The sequence below is a fragment of the Beta vulgaris genome, chromosome 6, assembly GCF_026745355.1.
Source record: "Beta vulgaris subsp. vulgaris cultivar EL10 chromosome 6, EL10.2, whole genome shotgun sequence".
NCBI classification, from domain to species: Eukaryota; Viridiplantae; Streptophyta; class Magnoliopsida; order Caryophyllales; family Amaranthaceae; genus Beta; species Beta vulgaris.
In genome coordinates, this window is record NC_079207.1 from 14,919,721 (window position 1) to 14,933,236 (window position 13,516).

The window sequence follows — 13,516 nt, forward strand, 5'->3', positions numbered from 1 at the left end:
TGTCTTCCATATCGCCCACAAGGTACCAATGAACGTGGGCACCCGTATGCCCCTTTAACCATCTTCTTTAAGCAATTTTTCTATCCAGAAAACGATCCATTGAGCCAGCCGCATCGAGGGACGATCATATGGTTGAATCTGAAGATCGTTCCTCTCCCAAGCTTCTATAGCAAGCGGACAGAATCTGAAAATGTGCTGGTCATCTTCATCGTCGTGCAAGCAAACCTGACAGGATTTATTGTTCGAAATGCCCCGCCTCTGGAGATTGGAAGATGTGGCCAAACAATTGTGCCAAAGTTTCCAGGCAAACATTTTCCATTTAGGCATGATGTTCAACCCCAGAGGTGACGGAAAAAATTCGAGTTCTCAGGGGAGGTCATGCTGTTAATTTCTTTTTGCTGTTGTTGTAAAATAAACCTGTAACTTGACTTTGTGTTGTATTGACCGGATCTAGTAAAAGGCCAGTAGAAGCTGTCCTTTGTGTCAGACGAATTTGGCAATTCCATACTCTGAATCTTTCGAGCATCTGGAGGGGTGAAGAAGTTATAAAGTTGACTCACATTCCACCCCTGATTGTTAGGAAGGATCAGGTCTGCTACAAGAGTTCTTGCAGCAGTTCTTAAGTTAACTCCATCTCGAAAAGGAGGAATTGTCCCATTTACCCAAGGTTGCGACGCCGCTCTAATGGACATGCCATTTCCCACTTTCCAGGCACATGGCGCTTTTAATAATTTGCTGGCCATAAGTAGTCCGCGACGACCCAAAGATATGTTGTGAGAGGAAGATCTGATCCATGAAACTTGTGGGTTCGAGGACTTAAAAACCTTGGCTAGCAGTCTTTGGGGTTGCTTGGTAATTCGCCATACCTGTTTCATGAGAAGAGCCTTATTGAAAGCTCCTATGTTGCGGATGCCAAGGCCCCCTTTGGTTGATGAATAACCTCCTGCCGTTTCCAATGAATCCCAACCTGAGAATTATTTTTCCAAAAGAATCTAGCAATCATGGTATCCAGCTTATTAGCAATAGTAGTAGGGATCTGGAAAATGGAGAGATGATGCATAATAGTGGCCACTAAAATAGAGTTGATAATAATGAGTTTCGTCGGTTGGGAGAGCCATTTTTGGTTCCAAGTAGCTATTTTCCTCGAGACAACATCCAATAGAAAAGTAAAATGAGGAACTTTGGGTCCCTGGATATCAATTGAAGACCCCAAATACGAACCAAGTCCTGGTTTATCCTCCATCTGAAGGCTATTTTTGTATGTCTGACGTTGTGCCAGAGAGATATTAGGACTGAACTTCACAAAAGATTTCTGGCGGTTGATCATCTGGCCCGAAATATTGCAGAATCTTGTGATGAGAGTATTGATTTTGTTACAAGCTTCTTCTGAGGCATGAAAGAAGAATAGGGCATCATCTGCGAAGAAAAGGTGCGATAATGTCGGACCTTGCTTGCCTATCTTGATCCCTTTAAGCTGGCGCATATCTGTGGCCAACGTTGTCATTCGAGATAGGATGTCCATACAGAAAAGGAACAGATATGGAGACAAAGGGTCCCCCTGTCGTAAACCGCATTGTGGAATAAAACTTGGAGTTGTCGTTCCATTGATTAGTACTCTGTAAGACACTGTTTCAATACATTGTAGTATGAGATGGATCCAATGTCAAGGAAATCCATAAGCGCCCAGAACCTTTTGAAGAAACAACCAATTTACTCTATCATATGCCTTGTTCATATCGAGTTTTAAGGCTGCCAGATGTCGCAACCCCGTTCTTTGCTTATTGATGATGTGGGTTAATTCATGAGAAATCAAAACGTTATCATCCATATGACGTCCCGGAATAAAAGCATTCTGGAAATCGTCAATGAGTCGCGGAAGCAGGGGTTTCATTCTGTTGACCATACATTTGGCAATACCTTTGTATATAACGTTACATTGACTTATAGGACGAAATTGGCTTACCTCCTCCGGAGGGGAAACCTTCGGAATTAGGACCAGTAGAGTTTGATTCCATTCCTGAAGGATGTGCCCAGTAGTGAAAAACCGTTTAAGTGCTTGTGTTACTGACGGCCCAATAATTCTCAAACATTGTTACAGCCAATCTCGGATCAGGAAATTCGAGATGCGTTTTTCGATATAGCTAATGATAAGTCGCCTGGGTTGGATGGTGTACCGTCAGAATTTTAAAATTGCAATATAATTTTAAAAATTAGTGTTTAATTCAATATCACAAAAATCTATTATTGGTCTATTTGTGAGATTATATGGTGGCATTTAGGCCAATCAGATTAGTTGTGCCGGGTCATCTCGGGTCAAGCGTGTTCACCTTTGTCCTTTTTCATGATCGTGTTGACTATGTTCGAGTCGTATTCAAGTGTATTTATTTGAAAATGTGTAGACACAAAATCGTGTCTCCCCGTTGAATACCCAATGATAAAATATATAGTCGTCCTAATTGGTGCAGTCGAAAGGAAGAGCAATCGAACGAGCTAAGCCCAAAAGCTTTTAAGAAATATAATTTTATTTATCAAACCCAAGACCAATTTTCTAAAGACCCAATTAATTATTCCTCATAATTAATTGCATTTTAAATATTTTAGTAATAATTATTCTCGATAATTAATTTCTAAAGAATATTTCAAAAATCAGATTTTTATTACTAAGATAGCTGATTTCGAATTTCAAAGGATAAAATTTGTCAAAAATAAAAAAAAATCGTAAAATGATCAAAATCCGAGCTAGATCTGCATTGCGTCAACCGCACGATGGTGTGTTGACGCAATATCGATGTAGTAAACAAAAATGAAAAACGCGAAGCCAATGCACGATATGCACAGGTCGTGCGCATAGCAATTGTACGTGTGCCTAACGCACATCTTTTTTCCTATCTTCTTCGTGGAGTTTTCGGTTTCCTTTGCCTAATAAATACCTACTTTTGTTCCAACGGTTTTCACAAGCTTAGATCCCTATGACTTCATCACTTCATAACATACTATACACAATCAAACATTCAAATACATTCAAACACATTCAAACTGCATTCAAACTCCATTGATTTGCATTAAAGCTTCAAGTTGCTCCTCTTGCAGATTGTCAAATATGACATATGCGACAAAGGTATTGTATTTGATGGTCAATTTCTAATTTAATTCCATTTTTACTAAGAATCTATTTGTCATAGTGTAGATCTTAAAGGAATTAGAGACATTATGTACATATTTCTATAATCTTCTCTTTTCTATTGTTTCTATTTCATTATATTATTCATATGCATGTTATATAATCCCATGCTTTCATCACTTCACATATTTATTTTTATTAATCAAAAACCTAGATAAATATTACAATGCTAATTTTTGATAATTTGGACAATTGGATTAGGTTTTCTGTTATTTGATTGCATAATAACATGTCACCAAAATTAGTCTTTTTATGTGTTTAATGACACAACATAGATTGATTTTAGATTGCATTAACATATTACTCATTTGCTTAATTGCATAAATCTTGACATGAATCGTGATTAAGTAGATACCTCTAACGGGAGAATTTGATTCTTTATTATATTCTTAACTTCACCCTTGAACTCAATTTTTGGTTATTTGACCATTCATGGAGTCATTACGGGGAATCTATATTGAATAAGTCCCTATGTTGTCCATGTGATTTTCTAATATCTAATTAGGTTTATGAATCTTCCATTAAAGACTTGTTGGCAACTAAGATCTAGTTAGATCTCGACCTAGCTAATTTAAGTCAAGTTCAAGTTACCTTGGGCTAACTTTGAGTCATTATTTCAGGTCAAAAGCATATCTCATGAGATTAGTGATATAATTTGAATTGGAGAATATGTTGAATAAAATTATTAGTCTAGCAAATTTTTGATGCGTACTATTCTAACTAACATCTGTCTTCCCTTCTCTTTTTCTGAAAAAAAATATAATCAAATTCTTATGTGAGACACATTACACCATTAGTTGGCATATATTACTGATTAGCATAGACAAGACTACTACTAACACATGTATGGGGTTTTTATATGAAATACTAAGGTTCTAAGCTTGTAATTATCAGTGCATATATGGTACTAAAAAACAGAAATGCTAGTCATAATGCATATATAGGGTATCAGAATGACGTAAAAATGGTTTGAGTATGAGACACACCACAATATCACATGATAGAAGGATTGGAGAAACATATTATCCTACAACTTCAACAATGTGCACATGGACTGGCCAAATTTAGAGTCTAATGTTGATCAATAATATGCAAAACTGATGCTAGATTGAGCAAGACTCGAAATTTTCTTTGTCTAGATTAGATTGACTCAATATTTTAAGTTGTAGTAATATGCACATGGAATGATATTTGACAAGTCGAACTAATAATATCGGCCTTAAGATAGAGTAGAAAAATACTAAATAAACGAAGCTCTAAGATCTAATATGAAACACAAACTTTTATTGGAGGATCATATAAAACCACGAAAGGCAAAGATGTAGGACTTAGGAGTCTCAGTTTTATGTTTCTGGTACCACGAACGCATTATTATCAAGAGGAAGTGAACATGAACTATATATACCTGCGGACCTCCCACTTCTGCAAGTTTATGAGCTTGGTGACGAACTGAGAATGAAGTAAACGAGATATCGTCATGACGACTACCCACTTCTGCAAGTTTATGAGCTTGGTGACGAACTGAGAATGAAGTAAACGAGATATCGTCATGACGACTACCCACTTCTGCAAGTTTATGAGCTTGGTGACGAACTGAGAATGAAGTAAACGAGATATCTTCATGACGACCATATGAATAACATGTTGCAATGGAGATTGGTGTACGCTTAAGACTAAAAAACATAAGCTCCAATCCCAAAAGTACCAGCATTTCTGGGTTAGATCCCATAAACATGCTTCAGTAATTTCCTTTTCTTTCAAATTCTCAATAGACAGCAAAAAAAATAAGACAAGAAAAATAAAATGCGCAAACTGCAAGTATATAAGATCCGGAGAGGAAACTGTGAGGCTGTGACACACTGACAGCGAAATAAATTAAGCATCTTCCACAGATGATCATGCCTCCTAAGAGAATAAGCTGTTCTTAGCCCTTAGGCATTAAGTTCAACTGGGCACAAATTCAAGTAACCATTAACCACATAATCATCAGCTAGTGGAGTCAGAGGCTCGTAGCTATCAATCTGTGATATGGAAAGAAACCGATTCCAGGTGCACAGAAACAGATCCTGCCAAGAAGAGGTAGAAAAACATCACCACTATACTTGAGTCACCTAACTGAGATATAGCATTGAATTTGACACACAATGCCATCAACTTTAGGGTATGTACAAGTAAAAAGAATCCAAAGAAGACTTGCAATCAGCCAGAACTTCCATGATCAGGACTGCTGAAGCAAATCTTCCGAATAACAACAGGCAACTTCACAGAGTCATTACTCATTAAAGACATAAACAAGGATTATAACTTTAGATATGTATGAGTTAAAAGAATCCAAAGACGACTTGCAATCAGCCAGAACTTCCATGATCAGGACTGCTGAAGCAAATCTTCCGAATACCAACAGGCAACTTCACAGATTCATTAGAGACATAAACAAGGATTATGATTGACTAACAAAACGAGGATAGTTACATCAGCAGTCCTAGACTTAAGATCAAAGGTCGAAATAGTTCATCTTTGAGAGAAACAACTAACAATTATATGGTTAGAGATACGTCTATGCTAGCGCAAAAAAAACAGCATTTGATAGTGATAGGAAAATTGCCAAACGACAAACTAGAAAATGAACTCCAATAATATTCAATATATGATACGAAGCAATGTGGGAAAAGATAACAATGGAAATATTGCATTGCCCTACAAAAAATGACAATGATTGTACAGTATAAATGGACTTCAAAATTTCAAATTACTAAAAGCCTCTAATCATAAATTTGAGGTATCAAACAGACATAGTCAAATCCTATTCTGTCAAAGGAAATGAGAAAGCAAATACAAACATGGGCCAAAAATCACAGCAGTCGTCTGTTTCCAAACCGATGCCATCTCGGGTTCTCCAGACATCAATGGATCCGCGCAGTTATTTCACCATAGTTGGAGCCCAATTTGTCGTGTCCTTCCACAAAGGTCACATGAAGATTTGCATATGCTCTTGCCAGACACCAAACATATTCCTTTAACGTCACATGAAGATCACTACTATCTGGCGGCCTCTTCCACTTCAAGAGTACCAGGGGAAGATTCTTCAGAGCTCAAACCAAGTTCTAGCTCAACTTTCTTCCAAGCATTCAAAACATTAGGTGGGAACTTCTTCTTAACGGTCCGAATCAACCCCTTTGCATCCTTCCTTTCATTCTTTGCCACCAACCCTTCCACCAAAACTTTCAAAGTCGCGAAATCAGGAATCTTGTTGTGGAAAACGCTCCGCTTGAACACATCATAACCCGTCCCAAAATCTTCATTCTTACACAAATAATGAATCAAAGTTCTAAACGTTGCAGCTTTGGGCTTAAACCCACTAGACTCCAACTCTTGGTAAAGCTTCATAGCCTCATCCATCCTCCCACTTCTACAATAACTAGTCAACAAATAATTATAACTAATGGTGTCTGGTCTCAAACCTACAGCACCCATATCTTCAATCAACCTCTTCACATCCTCCGGCTCACCGCCTTGCGCGTGACCTATCCTAACATTATACGCCGCAACATCAATCACACACCCCTTCTTCAACATCTCATTCCAAACATCCTCCGCCTCATCACATTTCCCCTTCTTATAAAACGAATCCAATACAGTAGTATAACTCACAGCAGTAACCTCAACACCCTTCCCCTCCATCGCCTCCAAAGTTTTCAAAGCCAATTCAGGATCACCCTTCTCACAAAAAGACTTAATCAAAATCCCATACGAAACCTTATCGGGAACAAAACCATATCTCTTAGGCATTTCATCGAACAGTTGGGGTACATTATCAAACAATCTAGAATGATTACAAGCAGTAAGCAAAGCATTAAAAGAAAGCGTTGATCTGGGAGTACCCAGTTCCTCCATTTGATTATAAGTATTAAGGGCATGATCAAACATACCTGCTTTCCCATAACACCTTATCAAAGAACACAAAAAAGGCTCTTGCGTAATTTTGGGGCTTTTTTTGTGGGATTCAATTAGGGATTCAATGTCATTAAAACGATGAGCTTTGGCGAGACGTTGAACAGTGAGTTCTTGGGCGTAACGAGAGGAAACAGGGGAAGTGTAATGGTCTGAAACAGAGGAGTAGATGTGTAAAGCTTTATCTGGGTCGTGCTCTGTTCGAAGCTTGAATTTTGCTTTGGATATGGAAATGGAGGAAGATGATGAAGTAGAGAGTTGACGAACAAATCGAATGGAGCGAGAAAATGACATTTTTTTGCTGCAAAAAAATGGATGGATTTCAGCTCAGATGTGGAGACGTGAAAAAAGAGAAGAAATGAGGGTTTAGACTTTAGGGTTTTAGGTTAGTTTTACAGGTTTTCTGGAGTTGCTGATATTAAGTTAAATCGTTTTAAATTAGGAAAAAAAATCGTTTTTACCGTTTGAGGGATTAGTAAAAAGAAATTCAATCTAATTATGGAGTAAAAAGTAGTTATTGTTGTGAGAAATAGAGAGAGAAGTTATGCAAATATATCAGAGAGTATTGTATTGCATTGATGTGTAAACTGATTTCTTACATCGATGTATTTATAAGCAAAGTTTTCTACTGTGCACAATTGTAAAGTTTTCAACACGGAAGAAAATTACCTGACATGCATTAAATGCACGCAGGAAATATGGACTTCACACATATGTGAACAGTGGACTTCACACATATGTAAACAGTGGAATTGTTCATTCCACTGTTTCTCAACACTCCCCTTGAATGTCCACTTATAAGTCATAATAGACGTTGTCTCATTAAGAATCTTTGTTAGGAAAATCCCGTGGGAAAAATCCATAACTAGGGAAAGAGTACAACTATATGTATCCTTATATGCTTAAAATCAACTGCCTCATTAAAAACCTTGTCAGGAAAAACCCAGTGGGATAAAAACCTGATCGAAGGGAAAAAGAGTGCAGCGCATATAATACTCCCCCTGAATCTAGCATATATCATGAAGATGACGCATTCCAATTTTTCGGACTAATTCTTCAAATTTCTTCGCCGGAAGGGATTTGGTGAATAAATCTGCAAGATTCTCACATGATTGGATTTGTCGAATGTTGATCGTCCCTTCCTTTTGGAGGTCATGAGTGAAGAAGAGCTTTGGTGATAAATGTTTAGTTCTGTCTCCTTTGATGTACCCTTCGCTTACTTGGGTGATGCATGCAGTATTGTCTTCGTAGATGATAGTTGGATTTGTTGTTATTGTTTCCATCCCGCATTCTTCTTGGATATTCTTGATCATTGACCTTAGCCATACACATTCCCTTCCAGCTTCATAAAGAGCAATTAATTCGCATGATTTGATGATGTGGCCGTCAAAGTCTGCTTTGTAGATTTCCAAGATATTGCAGTACCTCCATAAGTGAATCATATCCGGATTGAGACTTAGCCTTTTGTAGGTCTGAGAGGTAGCCAGCATCTGCATATCCAGCGAGTGACGCATTTGGTCTTGACTGATAGAATAATCCGAGATCTTGTGTTCCTCGAAGATAACGTAATAAGTGTCTGACTCCATTCCAATGTCTCTTGGTTGGTGCATTGCTGTATCTAGCTAACAAGTTTACTGAAAAAGCTATGTCAGGTCGAGTATTGTTAGCCAAGTACATTAAAGCACCAATTGCACTTAGATATGGTACTTCAGGACCAAGAATCTCCTCGTTTTCTTCTCGTGGTCTGAATGGATCATCTTTCTCATTCAGGGAACGCACTACCATTGGAGAACTTATTGGGTGGGCTTTGTCCATGAAAAAACGTTTCAGGATTTTTTCTGTATAGTTTGATTGATGGACAAAAATCCCATTTCTTAGATGTTCCATTTGCAGGCCAAGGCAAAATTTTGTCTTCCCGAGATCTTTCATCTCAAATTCTTTCATCAAGTATTTTGCAGTCGCTTCAAGTTCTCTAGGAGTTCCGATAATGTTCAAATCATCGACATATACAGCAATGATCGCGAATCCTGATTTAGATCGCTTAATGAAAACACAGGGACTGATTTGATTATTTTTGAATCCTTCTTTCAATAGGTATTCACTAAGACGATTATACCACATTCTTCCAGATTGTTTTAACCCATAGAGTGATTTTCTCAATTTTATTGAGAACATCTCTTTGGGCATGCAATTTTCTGGTAGTTTTAGTCCTTCAGGAACTTTCATATAAATATCTGTGTCAAGTGAGCCATACAAATATGCGGTCACTACATCCATCAATCTCATTTGCAATCCTTTCGAAACTGATAAACTTACCAGAAATCTTAGTGTAGTTGCATCGACTACTGGAGAATATGTCTCATCATAATCAATCCCTGCATTTGCGACAAGCCTTGGGCTACTAATCTTGCCTTATATCTAGTAACCTCATTTTTCTCATTTCGTTTTCTCACGAATACCCATTTGTACCCAACTGGTTTTACACCTTTTGGTATTTGGGTTATTTGACCGAATACTTCACGTTTTTCAAGTGATTCTAATTCTGCTTGAATTGCCTCTTTCCATTTTGGCCAATCTTTTCTACGGCGACATTCATCAACTGTATTTGGCTCTACATCATTATCGTATGTCATTTCAACCGCTATCGAGTAAGCAAAAATTTCATTCAAGACAACATCTTTTCGATTCCATTGTCTCTTTGTAGAAACATAATTAATTGAAGTTTCATTGTTGTCTACGCTTTCATGTTCCTTTTCTTCTGGAACACGTTTCTCTTCATTTTTGTTTTCATCATGCTCTGTTGGGAGATTTATATTAATTTCGTTCGTTGTCTCCCCTTGCCTTTTCATTTTTCTCGGTTTTAAATCTTTAGAACCGGGTGGTCTGCCACGTTTTCGACGTGCTATTGACTCATTTTCAATTGCCTTATTGTCATTAGGAATTTCAATCCGTTCCGGAGCATTCGCAGCAGGTACATGTGACTTTGTCACTTTCTTAGAATCTGTGAATGCATCTGGCAATTGGTTTGCAATACTTTGCAGATGAACAATTTTCTTGACTTCTTGTTCACATGAATTTGTTCTCGGGTCCAGAAACATTTGCGATGCGTTCCATGTAATTTCCGATTTTATATCCAGAAACGACATTTGCGATGCGCGTTCAATTTTCAATTATTTTGTGGGTCCACTTCTCTCCCCCTAAGGATGGGAATACCGACTCATTAAAATGACAGTCGGCAAATCGAGCCGTAAATAGATCACCAGTTGTTGGCTCTAAATATTTGATAATTGATGGAGATTCAAATCCAACATATATTCCCATCCTTCTTTGTGGACCCATTTTAGTACGTTGGGGCGGAGCAATAGGTACATGTACAGCGCACCCAAAAATTTCAAATGTGAGATATTCGGTTCTCGACCAGATACTAATTGTAATGGTGAGAATTTGTGATAGGCTGTCGGCCTTAATCTTATCAATGTTGCCGCATGTAATATAGCATGACCCCAAGTAGTAGATGGCAATTTTGACCTCATTATTAATGGTCTTGCAATTAATTGTAGTCTTTTGATTAATGATTCAGCAAGACCATTTTGTGTATGTACATGAGGTACAGGGTGCTCAACAATAATCCCAATAGACATGCAATAGTCATTAAATGTTTGGGATGTAAATTCCCCAGCATTGTCTAATCTTATTTTCTTTATTGTATGATCTGGGAATTGAGTTCTTAATCGAATTATTTGAGCCAAAAGTTTTGCAAATGCAACATTTCTGCTTGACAGAAGGCTCACATGTGACCATCGAGTAGAGGCATCAATTAATACCATGAAATAACGAAATGGTCCACATGCAGGATGAATAGGCCCACAAATATCTCCTTGAATTCTTTCTAAAACGTTGGAGATTCAGTGGTAATCTTATTTATAGATGGTCTGATTATCAATTTGCATGTAGAGCATGTTAATTCATTTGACCGAGGACTTTGATGTTCTTTATAGAGTGTCCATTTGAGTTTTCAATGACTCTATGCATCATTCCTCTGAGGATGGCCTAATCGGTCATGCCATAGAGTAAATGATTTTCTATTATCTAACTTCTGGTTAGATATCATATTAATTTCAATCGGACGTATATATATAGTCCCGAGGAAATTGCTGGCAATTTTTCATAGATGTATTTCTTGCCGTTTTTCTCTGCCGTTAGGCATATGAATTCCTCTTTGTTCACTGTCATTGTTTCCAAATGGTAACCATTCTGACGTACATCTTTGAAACTTATGAGGTTCCTTCGAGATTTACTCGAATATAATGCGTCATTAATTATCAATTTTGTCCCATTTGGAAATATAATGCAAGCTTTTCCAGAGCCTTCAATTAGCTTGGTTGTCCCAGAAATTGTACTAACATTTGCTTGGAATATTGTAAGTTTTGAAAAATACTCTTTATTTTTCAATATGGTGTGTGTTGTCCCACTGTCCAGGAGACATTGTTCTTTAGTTCCAACTTCTGATGAATTCATATCTTAAAAAAAAATTCCGGTAGAACACTCGTGCTGATAACGTGTTGTGAGAAATAGAGAGAGAAGTTATGCAAATATATCAGAGAGTATTGTATTGCATTGATGTGTAAACTGATTTCTTACATCGATGTATTTATAAGCAAAGTTTTCTACTGTGCACAATTGCAAAGTTTTCAACACGGAAAGAAAATTACCTGACATGCATTAAATGCACGCAGGAAATATGGACTTCACACATATGTGAACAGTGGACTTCACACATATGTAAACAGTCGAATTGTTCATTCCACTGTTTCTCAACAGTTATATTCATATGTTTGTGTATTTAAAATATCAGCTAATGAATGGTTCAGACACAGTTTTAATTTTTTTTATACATATGGGCTTGTTTGGTAAGGAGAGATTCGGGGTAAAATTAGAAGTTTGAATTCATAATAGAGGATTTGATTAGTCAATTCTCTAATTAAAGTGTTTGGTGAATAGAAGTTTCAATTAGCTGATTGTGCTCAAAAGGTTCTTTTTTTAAAAGCTAGGGGGAGAAGCTTTTTGAGAGTTAAGGATATAGTTAGGGACTAACCTTTTAACCTTTTCACCTTTTAGGTACTCCTAATTTTTTTTCACCTTTTGGGTACTCAACATATATTGTCGTTGAACTCAATTAAAAATTTTAACCACACATTTAACCACACCTTGAATTTAATGTATAATATTTTAAAAAAGGATGAGTTTTAGTTGCAGTTTCCTTCTAAAAAGGATTAATACAAAACAAATTATGGTGTACAACCATTAGAAACAAGTGGCTTCATATACTCTACTGCATCAAAACTTCAACTTTCACCATGCAATACTCCAACTTGCAAAATTCTCCAACCTGCAAAAAATCTTCAACCTGCAAAATTCGCCGAAATTATTACATTATAATTTAACATGTTATACTCTATTCATACTCACTAAAAGTCTTTAAAGGCAATACAACTCACTAAACGACAGCTAATCCCACAAAACGAACTAATTTGAGTACATGACATTCTTATACATACTCAAAAAGTTACCACAAACTACATTGAAGATAAAATAATAAACAATAAAGCAATAAAGTCCATTAAAATTAATCCCAAAAAAGACCTATTATGGTAGTATTTACCTGATTAGTGGCAATAATTTAACTTCAACATCCAACATTTGCATCTTGACGACTTGATAAAGTTGATCTATTGCTTCTTTGTTGATCACTTGCATACTATTGAGATCAGAATCATCCTCGTAATCACTGTCCTCATTTATAGAATTCATTGCACTCCGAGCCGTTAACCTATCCAATGACTCCACCTCTCTATAATACTGGAGCTCTTTCTTTTTATCAGCTTTGATCTTACTCCTAGCATCTTGCACTTCTTCATCCTCATTATCAGTACCTTCTTCGTCAAAATCTATGTCATCATTCAAATTAACAACTTGTTCATCTAATATGACATGTTCATCTTCAATGTTGTTGTCACTTTCTTCACTACGATCAATCTGACTTTCCCAAGTACTCCCATCAACCTGAGAGTCACCAAAGTTGAAGTGACAATCACCCCTAATTGGACCATTACCTTCAGTGTCATCATCAGAATCATGTTTATCACCATCAAAATGTTCTGTCCAAACATCAACTATTTTATAATTTAACAAAAAACTCCGAAACGTAGTGAATGTGGTATTATCATAATCTAAAAATCTGATACCAGTCTCAATATCCTTTAAGGGATCACAATAGTGAAGCTTGATCACATTACTATAACCCAAAGAGTTTACTATGCTCTTAAGGTAATTCACATCAATATCCACTGGCAAGTCATTGAACAACTTTATTTCACCACCCAT

General features: G+C 36.9%; 2 protein-coding genes across 2 annotated transcripts; both read right to left on the bottom strand.

Moving 5' to 3' along the window:
• Positions 1–5,798: 5,798 nt before the first annotated feature.
• LOC104895882 (pentatricopeptide repeat-containing protein At4g36680, mitochondrial) lies at positions 5,799–7,552 on the bottom strand. The gene has a single exon (XM_010682522.4). The coding sequence runs from the start codon at positions 7,424–7,426 to the stop codon at positions 6,221–6,223; it is 1,206 nt and encodes a 401-aa protein (XP_010680824.1). The 5' UTR covers positions 7,427–7,552; the 3' UTR covers positions 5,799–6,220.
• Positions 7,553–12,446: 4,894 nt separating this feature from the next.
• LOC125498864 (uncharacterized) lies at positions 12,447–13,516 on the bottom strand. Its single transcript, XM_048647167.1, has 2 exons — positions 12,795–13,516; positions 12,447–12,539 (listed from the first exon to the last, which is right to left on the bottom strand). The coding sequence occupies exons 1-2, from the start codon at positions 13,514–13,516 to the stop codon at positions 12,485–12,487; spliced, it is 777 nt and encodes a 258-aa protein (XP_048503124.1). The 3' UTR covers positions 12,447–12,484.

Bases quoted from the DNA above. Each gene is read 5' to 3' on its own strand.
- LOC125498864 (XM_048647167.1), bottom strand. From the start codon at position 13,516: ATGGGTGGTGAAATAAAGTTGTTCAATGACTTGCCAGTGGATATTGAT. The intron at 12,540-12,794 runs GTAAATACTACC...CGAATTTTGCAG, and splicing joins AAATTATTGCCACTAATCAG to GTTGAAGATTTTTTGCAGGT.
- LOC104895882 (XM_010682522.4), bottom strand. From the start codon at position 7,426: ATGTCATTTTCTCGCTCCATTCGATTTGTTCGTCAACTCTCTACTTCA.